Source organism: Heloderma suspectum, chromosome 2 (assembly GCF_057233095.1).
Source record: "Heloderma suspectum isolate Gila_16-S chromosome 2, 16-S_ref, whole genome shotgun sequence".
Lineage (NCBI taxonomy): Eukaryota > Metazoa > Chordata > Lepidosauria > Squamata > Helodermatidae > Heloderma > Heloderma suspectum.
In genome coordinates, this window is record NC_139459.1 from 247,849,876 (window position 1) to 247,860,192 (window position 10,317).

Below are 10,317 nucleotides of genomic sequence, written 5' to 3' on the forward strand. Positions count from 1 at the left end.
AACCGCTAGCCAAGTGGATTTCCCTTCCCCCCTGAAGACCCACCACCACCACCATGTGCTCCCCAAATCTGCTTCAAGGGGTTGGGGAGGCAGGCAAAGGCCAGCGGATGTTGGGTTGCGTCAGCAGACATCCGATCACACAACTGCTGCGTCTAACCCAGTTTGGTTCATTTCATAATAACTGGCTTGACTGGAGCTGTGTTTCATGACTCTCAAGTTCAGGTAAACACTGACCAGACTTGCTTCGCTCTTGCCCTGTGGCACTAAATCCATGCCAAAGGGAGAGAAAAAACAACTACTAGTGAAATGAGCCTACCTTGCCAGCTTATATGATGATGTAATTTTGCTTTCAAGCAGTTATCTTATATGTCATACTTTACATACTTTACTAGGTGGATTCCAAGGGATTATTTATGTGTGGCAGTCTTTAACATGCACACACACAGTTCTCTAACAAAGTTCAGAGGCAGTATATATATGTACACACACACACACACACTCCCCCTGAGAATCCTGTGTGCTCCATATGTCAGTGTTTATTTGTGTACTGTAATTCATGGGTAATGATAGTGTTTTTATCATGTACAAGTTATGTGTATTTGTGTGTGCTAAAATCATTGCTTGCTCATTTACACTCAAATGGCATTTTTTTCCCTAGCCCCTTCCCCTGTCAGTGGCCACAATGCTGACGGTGAAGCTGTGCATGTATTTGTAGCATGGCATAGCAACCGGCTAATATTGGAGCAAGTTCCTCTCAGCACCAACAGGCCTTTTTACCAGTTCATGACAAACTGTTCTGTCAGCAACAGGAAGTGATGTTATTGCCTTCCTCACAAAAGGGAAACTCCTAGTGGTTTCCATGGGGATATAGGCAACTGTGTAATTACAAACTTATATAACCTTAAAGTTACACACACAGACTTGTGGGGAAATGAGAAAGATCACTAATACGAAGAGGTTATTGAACACCCAGATCAAAGGGAGTGTTAAATAAAGAGCAGGCTGGGTATCAGTGCACTCAATTTATGTGCCATAATTTACGTAGGCAGATCAAACTATAGTGTGTGTGTGTGTGTGTGTGTGTTTGGATGTATACAGTACCTAGCAGAGATATTAGGGAACATCTAAACCCAGGAAAAAGAACTTTGATCAAAATAACCTTCGCTTCCTCCTCTGTAATAAATCACTGAACACAAATAAAACTCTTAAAAAATAACAGTGTGGCCTTGTGCCTCAGGAGCACAAGTTGCAATCAGCTGGAATGGGTTTGTTCAAGAACATTAAATTGCCCCCAGAACTGCAGTCAGGTGCCCACTTAGCTTGTAAAGTTGATTGGCTGCCAGGTAATGGGTTCTATTCTATGAAATACATAAAACAAGTTTTTGCAGCTCATCAGGGAATTGAATTCCATTGGAAATTCAATTAAGTAGGTAGAATCTTTTTTTTTTCCTTTAAAAAAAAATCAGACATAAGACGGAGGTTGCCAAGGTTGTATTTTTCCACTGAGTGTGCTTTGGTTTAAAGGTGAGATCTCATTGTACTGCCCACACCACAAGCAGAAATAGCTGTTACATAAGAAACTGAGGGAAGGGTGGAGTGGGGAAGGGAACAATACCTTGAAACACGATGGACTTTTTAAAAAATTTACTCTACATTTCAAAGTAATTTCCCAAACCTTAAAAGCAGCAACAGAACACAATAATAGAAAACAAAGAAAACATTAAAATACACAGCAGCATTAAAAATCAGCAGAACACAGTAAAAAGAGCAGAGTCAATGGCAAAATGTTTTCAGGAGAAAAATGTTTTCAAGCATTGTCTAAAAATAGGAAGGGAGCTTGCTGGACCTCCCCAGGGAGAGAATTCTATAACTGTGGGCCACCACTGAGAAGGTCCTGTCCCAGGTTTCCATCAATTGGCTCATTGCTAATGATGTGCCAGAGAACAGGGCCTTTGATGCTGATCTTAAAGCCTAGGCAGGCTCATATGGATAATGGTGGTTCTTAAGATAACCTTTGACGCTCTAAACAGTCTGGGACCAGGTTTTTTTCCAGGACTTAAATTTGAGCCTGGCAATGAATTGGTAATCAATGCAACTGATGTAGGATAGATGTCATATGACCCAACCACCTTGCTGCATTTTGGTAGCTGCATTTTGCACCAATTGTAGTTTCCAAACGTGTTTAAGGCTGCACAATGTAGAGAGCATTGCAATAATACTTTAACTCCTGCTTCTGCTCCTGCTTCTTACCTTGCTCTTCCTCCAAATTGCTCAGGATAGCATACATAATTTTCTTCTTCCCCCGCTTTTATTCTCACAACAACCCTTTGAAGAAGTTTACACTGAGTGTAAGACCTGGTTCGCATGTCATGCCAAGCTATGGTGGGTTGTTATTGTGGGTGGTTGCAGGGTGGCTTATATCCGAACCTGGAGCAGCTTTCCGCCATGGGTTATTTTTTGCAAACAAACTACTCCATGGCTTGTAGTAGGGTTGTTTAGAGTGGCTGGTTGTGATGTGTGAACCTGGCAGGGGGGTTTTATCATGGGTTCTCAGGAACAGCTAGAGAGCCGCCCAGCAAGAGTGGTGAAAACCGCTGCTGCTCCTCATGATCTTGCTAGTGCCACCACCATCCTCCCTCATCTCTTCTCAACATCCTCTGCCTCAGGATGGATTTTAAAAAATAATAGAAATGTTGAAGGAAGGTCACTGGAGAGTGTCCTGAATGCATTCATAATTTTTTTTCAGTCCTGTGCAAATGCGCAGGAGTGAATGTCTGCTGTAGGAATTTTGCATAATTTTCCCCTCGGTTTTACTGCTCTGCCATGAAACTTGCATATTTTTTAGCAATCTGCCTCATTTGTGTGCCTTGAAATTTTCATATGTTTACCCACTCAGCACTAAGTGGAGGATGAAATTGACAAGGACATTGACAAGAGGGGGATATGGCTATATTGGGTTCAATAATAGACAGGTGGCCTTGTGGTTCTGTGCACTTGTGCAAGACCCCTAAAATAAAAATTAAAAGTTTGTGAATGTGTTCCCATGTTCATAAGGGCTCAGAAACTGAAATCCCTTTGGTGATCTGATGTGGGGTGGGGGGAAGTTTCCCTCATGAGCTGGCAATCCTAGCGGACCAATTGTAGAAAGGCTGCTGACGTAGGGAATGAGGATTTCTGCCATGAAGGCCCTAGGTATATGTGACAGCAACAGCCAGGAGGACTGAGAGACCGAGGGGGAAACAAGCCATGGCAAGCTGCTGAGTGGGTGATTGTCTGTCAGGAGTAACAGACAAGCCTCCCACCCATCCACCGTGGCTTATTCTCACGGTGGCTTAGCATGATGTGTGAACTTGCCCATAGTGACTATATCAAACTCATCCAGGCAGTTTATGGCTGCATGGGGATTTGAACCAAGGCACCCCAGTCTAAACTGGGGAAATTACCAAGTCTTGGTATGGGAACAGGATATAGAAAAGTTAACTTGTGAATATTATATTCAAGTCCTCATGCACACAATAAATATTAGGAATCTTTGTTTATTTGGCTTTATGCTTCTTCTTGGCCGTTTGGGCATGTATGTCATCTATTGTTATTTTTTCTTCCCTATACAAATCAAAATATATGGAAATCTTCACATACAAAGCTTTCCAACCAAGGGCATGATCTCCAAAAGAATCTAGATTTATACAGAGAAGAGTTAACGAAAGATCACAATGGGATGTTTGAGTGATTGCTCCTGTTAGCCCCCACAACCACTAAGTAAGGGTCTAACCAGTGGTCACACATCACCTTGGTCTTCAGGCCTTGATTTAATGATTCGTAGTTTTCAGATGAAGTCACTGGGATATAAACTCCTCCTAGTGGCACCTTCAATTGTGATTCAAATGGCCTGCAAGGCAGAGAAAAGCAGAGCTTGACCCATCAGATTTTAAAGACATAGAGCTAAAATGGCTGTCTATGCTGCTTTTCTTTTTTAGCACAGCTAACAGCATAAATAACTCCAAAAAGGAAGGAAATGGTGGATCCTGTGTGACAAATTTTGCTAGAAACCAAGGGTAGATAGCATACAAAAAATAGTTTAGTCCATTGCCTAGGGCACTCACCTTGAGGTTAAAATAGGATGGAATCAAATCCTGGATTAGCTACATCCCCACTGTCTGGCCTCAGGGAAGCTAGTTTGTGTGACCTCAGTTGCCCACCTGTAAAATGGGAGTAATCAAAAAGACTACAACACACCCAATATTCAAGGATATCTGGATGCATTATAACAATTGATGAATGATTCCAACAAATGACATGTTGGTGACAGTCCTATGCAGAGTTATGCACACATAATTCCTATAGTAATCCATGTTATTTAAATGCATCTGCCCAATGACATTCACCAGATCCCAGTGTAGGGTCCACATTATATTACCTTGCATGCAATGCACTGACGTATCCCAGATACAACTTTTAACACTAAAACTTTGGGTGGGGGGAGATTACTAATCTCAGCCACACCTCTTCAGTGCCCTTAAGACAGCACCATCACTTGCCATCACATCTGTGAAATGAGAACAGTGTGGATTTACCTCATCTGGAGAGATTAAGGGGAGAGTGAACAGCCAGGCTGTCTCGAGCTCCCCCTCGATGCGTTCTTCCCTGCCCTACCAAACACACAGACCCTGTGCTCCCAGAAGACAGGAAGAGAAACAGGATGCACTGCCACCATTAGATGGGGGGATGGTTTGGGGTGGAAACCACACAGTGCCCTTATCCAAAGAAGGACCTCACATGACTGCTTTTCCTTCAAAAAAGGAGTGACCAGCAAAAACATTTTTTTTTAAGCATTTTAATTTAATGAGAGTTTGGCCACCTACATTTCCATGGCCCAGCACTCATGATGGCCTCTTTCTCTCTTCTCCTTTCCTTAGAATTAGAGCAGGGGTAGGCAACCTGGTGCCCTCCAGATGTTTTGGACTACATCTCCCATAAGCTCCAGCCAGCAGGGTCAACAGCCAGGGATTATGGGAGCTGAAGTCCAAAACATCAGAAGGGCCCCCAGGTTGCCTACCCCTGAATTATAGTCTCAGTCTGGGAGAGAGGAAAATCCCCCTGCCAACCAGACCAGCATTAAGCAAAGCTGACAACAGAAACTGTGTGAGAATCTTTGGAGCTGACCTGGTTACCTCAGGAAATTTTTACTCACCCCCACCCCACGCAACCAAGAAAGTAGCTAATCACAAGCCTGTCCAAACAAAATTGGGGGGGGGGAACCAAAACAGAATTGGACCCCATTTCTGCTATGTAAAGTACTACTATTTGTTCTCAGCTCACTAACATCTAGCTTTCTAATGTCATAATGGATGTGCCTGGATGCTTGCTTACAATGTGTTGCAGGAGTTGAGGGTCCTAATCCAGACCAGTCATGAGGCAGAAGACTAAGCTCCCATTTCTGTACTCAAGGATATACCCACCTCATCCCATTAACTTCCATCATTTTCAGACTATTGTTAGCTCAGCTACTGTCAATGTAGATTACCGATAGTGGGGGCAATGGAGGTGGTACCACATGCAATCTAGGAACCCCCTTTCCTCCTCTTCCTCTCTCCTCTCAACAGCTGATCAGAGCTGACAGCCCTAATTGTCTGTTTTGTGCCTTACGTGCCCCCAGTATGCTGAGCAGCTGTGTTTCTCTCCACTGCAGTAGAGAGTTCTCTCCATTTGCAGAGTGCAATAGGGCATCTTCTATTTCTTCACAAAGACTGTGAACAGGGACAGTTTTCTTTTACTGATTATTTGCAGGCCACTCTAGGAGACTTTTTGTCTGAGAAGCGAGATAAACAATACTTTATACAAATAATTACCTAAATAAATTTAAAAGTGCACCTCTATATGTTTCAAGGGTGGCATCTTCAGCATTGAAATTAACTGGGATTGCAGCCTAGACCAATGGCTTCACTGCTGCAGACCTGTGTATAGTTTCTGGCATCTGGATGATGGAGGAACAAGCCACGATTCGTACCCAGGCTACAATTTCAGGTAAAGGGTGCTCTTTAAAAGCCTCCCGCACCAAAACTTTGGGCTTCCTGGGTCTCATTTGTCTTGCACTTGAAATCTAAGGTCCACCAACCAGAGCCAGGCGCCATGTCATTTATTTGCAAGCCAAAGGCCATTAGTACAACTGATACAAAATTACAGAATGTACTGTGGGAAATAAAACACTGGAGTAATTAAAAAAAACAAAAAAGAGCACAGTGAATCTGAACTAAAATGCAGCTAGGCCTTTACACCAAAGGATCGTGCCAGGTGTAAAATAGTGGTGGGGAAAGGTGAAGCCAGTGGCAAAGTGGTGGCTTGGGGTGGGGGAGCTAATTAACCCCTGCATCTCATAAGCCACACACTGGGATGTGTGTGCCATAGAGAGTGTTGGACTGGGGCTCAGGAGACCTGACCCTCTCAGTCATGAAGCTGACTGGGTGACTTTGGGCCAGTCACTGACTCTCAGCCTAACCCACCTCACAGGATTGTTGTGAGGATGAGAGAGAGAGGAGGAACACGTACACTATCTTGGGCTCCTTGGAAGGAAGTTGGGATATAAATGTAATCAATTAAATAAAATGTCTTATTTTGTTTTTTCAGCATTTGAATTTTTTTTAAACAAGAATGAATGTTTTTCTTCAGTAGAAATGTCATAATTTATTTGATTTGTATAAAAAGGTATAAACAAAACCCATATCTTCTTTCATAAGAAGAAATATATTATTTCACATCATAAATAAATCAGCAAACAAACAAAGAACACAAGCAGTCCTTTGTGCTTTCGATGTCAGTGCTTCGGAAACAGTTCAAGATATATTTACAGGGTTACAGTACCCAAAAAATACTGAGGTATTTTGTTTTCTTTTTTTAAAAAAAGAAAAAGAAAAATGAAACTTCAGACTTAAAATGGCAAAACACACAATGAAGTAACACCATTAAAAAATAAATAAATATCAGGACTTTTCATGTACAAGGGGGATGGTGTTACTGTAGCCCAGCATGCCCAGGGAATGAGAATACTGTCATATTTACTAGTGAAACAGACTGACACAGACAGAAAACTGTAAGAGGAATATTTCAGGAGTAGAAAGCATTGTCCCATGTGCTTTGTCTCCTTTGTATAGGCATCCAAATATTGGTCAAAAATGCATCTCAGCCAAGATCATCTAGCAGAAAGAGCCTTGCTTTCTGGAGTCATCTGTGCTGGTGATTCTGTATTGCTCTATAGCTGCGATGAAAGGGAGACCCATGCAAGCTCATATACCTGCCCCTCCCCAAAGTTATTGCACCTGTCAGGTAAGCACGACTGTCAAGTCTTTGTTTGTAGAGGGTCAGCCTGCCCCTGCCTTTCAGCAACTCGGAGAGGTGGTGATGGGGCTCTGAAGGTAGCTTAGTGCACTAGAAGAAGAGTGGACAGGGATGGAGACTGGGAAGTTAAACACAGTCGTGGTGGATGCTCCCCTGTCCAAGGCAGACATGGCAGGGCTCCCAGCCTCCGCTGAGCAGTTTGGAGCAAGGACCTGGGACTCGAACTGCAGCAGCTGCCCCATGAAGCTGAAGTTGGGGGAGATGATGCTCCTTCTCTGCTTCACAAACTCAAAGGCTTCATCCAGTTTGACTCGGTTGGTCCTCATAAGGTACGCGAGGCAGATGGTTGCAGAGCGGGAGATGCCGGCTTGGCAGTGAACAAACACTCGCCCACCGTCACTTTTAACAGAGTCTGAAACATCAATGAGCAAAACATCAAGGTCAGCAAGCGTTTTCTTGCAAAGCTTCAAATGCACTTTCCCACTTTCTGCACTTAAAGGACAAGCTTTCCTGACCATCTATAGCAGCACAGCACTTTGCTAGGAATGGATGCACAAAGGAAGACTGCTGGTCAATGGAGATGGATGCTCCCTTTTAACTCCAAGATGGTAATAACCAGTGCCACTCATTCCAGCTTAAAAAGCTACATTAGAAAATGCTACCAGCATGAGACTGGCTCAGATTACTGAGGGTTGCAATGCCCATGTTACTGGAGTCAGTGACTCTCTGTATAAAGCCTGAGATGTCCTTGGCATTTTGCAAAGCTATCCTCCAAGGAAGCACAAGCACCAGTATGGCTACAGATTTATTTCAGCTGGTGCTATTCAAGTCCCCACATAAAATACCTTGTATCACAAGTTTAAAAGGAGGTTAGGGATGTCTGTTAAGGTGCTGGCACCCAGAGATACTCTAAATGCGTTACTTCAGTGTGCAGGCTGCAGAGAGAACATTTGCTTACCTATGAAGTCGATGGCCTCGTTGAACCAGCAGCTGATGTCAGCTTTGTGGTTGTCCTCCACCGGGATGCTTTTGTACTGATAGTGTCCCTCAAAATGATTCGGGCAGTTGGCAGAAACATTGATCAAGGCTGTGATCCCCAAAGCATCTAACATATCTTTCCTGGAAGCATGATAGGCGCTGCCCAAGTACAGGAAAGGTAAGATTTCCACTGGTCCACCCTAGAATAGAGAAAACAGAGGAACACGATCTGTTAATCCCACCGTAAAAATAGCTTTCCCTCCCCGCTGTCTCAGTACAACTGCTCTCTGCTATATCAAAAATCTATTTTGTCTGAAACATCTTCTCTTTCCAACTGGAATATTTGGATGCTTCTCTGTGATGTGTCCCCATTTCAGACAGTCAGTTTCACAACTGTATGGGGAGAGGAACCCAAATATTGTTTGATTCTGGGCTGCTTTGCAACTGACCTGATCATAGAGAGGGGTCCCGCAGGAGCTGCAGTTTGAATCTGCGCTGCCAGGCATGTTGTTGGTGCTGAGCGGCAAGGTCAGACCCTTAGGAGCGGATGGCTTTGTACATAGCTCAGGGCAGGCAGAAGAGAAGGCGTCATATCCTCCTGGAAGAAGATAAAAGAAAAACAGGGTTAATATTTTCAGAACTGTCTTTCATTAGCAAGGGGTAGGTGGGAAAGGGTGGTGGGTAAGGCTCCCTAGGGTAACTGTGTTACTAAACACACACACTTAGTCACAGAGAGCTGATTCCCACTGCACTAGCTGGCCCTCTCTTTACAAAATTCAACTAGGATTGCAATTTGACCAGGACTGCAATGGGCCACGAAGGTTCTTTGTCAGCACTGTTTTATTCCCGCTTAGTTTTGATCCCTTGGGGTGTGCCTTGGCTTTAGGGATCCACTTTTGTAGCCCAGGGGGATGGATGGATTCCCAGGGAAGAGGGGATCTCCTTCCCTGCCAGCACTCACCCCTGAGGAAGCAGATGCGGGTGTCGCGGGCCTCCCTGCACAGGGTGTTCAGCGCCAGCAAGAGGGTGCTATCCCGCTTGGGCGCCTCCAGGTCGGCGCTGCGCTCGTCCAGCAGCACCACGGCGTGGTAGAGGCCCCTGAGCAGGCGGGCGCGCACGTCCTCGTTGGGCAGGATGTGCTCCAGCCCCATGGCGCCCTTGGCCCGCCGCCGGACGATGGTGCTGAGGCGGACGTTGCAGGAGCCGCCGACGTGCGCGGAGTTGAAGGAGAAGAAGGAGCGGCAGTCCAGCACCAGGCACTGCAAGGCGCGGTCTTGGAGCAGCCCGCGCAGCGCCTCGCAATCCAGGGCGCACACTTGCATGTTGACCATCGCTCGGGCAGCCGGGCAGGGGGCAGCGCGGGCGGCCGGGCAAGAGGCCACCACCAGCGGCGCGCTCGGGGCCCCCCTGTTGCCTTCGCGCTTCGTGACCCGAGGCCAAGCGAGCCCCTCGCCACTTATTCCCCGTGCCTGTATCCCAAAGGTGCCCGAAGAAGCTGCTGCTCCTAGTTGCTCGGACTTGGCTCTTGTTCCTAGGCAGCCGCGTGGCGCTGCTGCTGCTCGCTCGTCTGGTAAGCGCTTTGCTGGCTTGTCCGCTCAGCGGTGCAACCTGCCCTTATATACCCGCCGGAGCTGCGGGCTCGGTCCCCCTCTTGTGAATGGAGCCCTGTCACGTGACGGCTTTTCAGGGAAGACGTCACTTGGCGGGCCGCCAGGCGGACACTCCCAGGCCGAAAGTGCGCGCGTCATCGAGCGGGCTCAGCAGCGAAGTCACTTCGGAGGCGCACAGAGCCCCGCCCCGCCCCGCCCCGCCCCAAGCGGCTGGGGAGGGCGCGCGCGCCCCCTCGCCCCTCCAGGGCTCCCGCCGCCGCCGCCGCCGCAGCCGGGCCTTTCGGCGGTGATTAAAGGGCACGCGACGTGCAACAGCAACACGCGCTCACCCAAGTCAGAAGCCCACGCAGCCCCCGTTCATTCTTTTTGTTTCCCCGACATCCATATGCTCCTAGAG

The 10,317-nt window shown here is 46.3% G+C and overlaps 1 protein-coding gene across 1 annotated transcript; it reads right to left on the minus strand.

Annotated features, from left to right (window-relative positions):
• Positions 1 to 6,646: 6,646 nt before the first annotated feature.
• On the minus strand, positions 6,647 to 9,899 carry DUSP1 (dual specificity phosphatase 1). The gene is made up of 4 exons (XM_084838693.1): positions 9,272 to 9,899; positions 8,760 to 8,908; positions 8,291 to 8,510; positions 6,647 to 7,744 (listed from the first exon to the last, which is right to left on the minus strand). Exons 1-4 carry the CDS (start codon positions 9,639 to 9,641, stop codon positions 7,374 to 7,376), a joined length of 1,110 nt encoding a protein of 369 aa, XP_084694819.1. The 5' UTR covers positions 9,642 to 9,899; the 3' UTR covers positions 6,647 to 7,373.
• Positions 9,900 to 10,317: the final 418 nt, after the last annotated feature.

Excerpts from the sequence above, each read along its gene's own strand:
- DUSP1 (XM_084838693.1), bottom strand. The coding sequence starts at position 9,641 with ATGGTCAACATGCAAGTGTGCGCCCTGGATTGCGAGGCGCTGCGCGGG. Across the intron at positions 8,511-8,759 it reads GGACCCCTCTCTATGATCAG|GGTGGACCAGTGGAAATCTT; the intron begins GTCAGTTGCAAA and ends TCTCTATTCTAG. Across the intron at positions 7,745-8,290 it reads CGAGGCCATCGACTTCATAG|ACTCTGTTAAAAGTGACGGT; the intron begins GTAAGCAAATGT and ends TTGATGTTTCAG.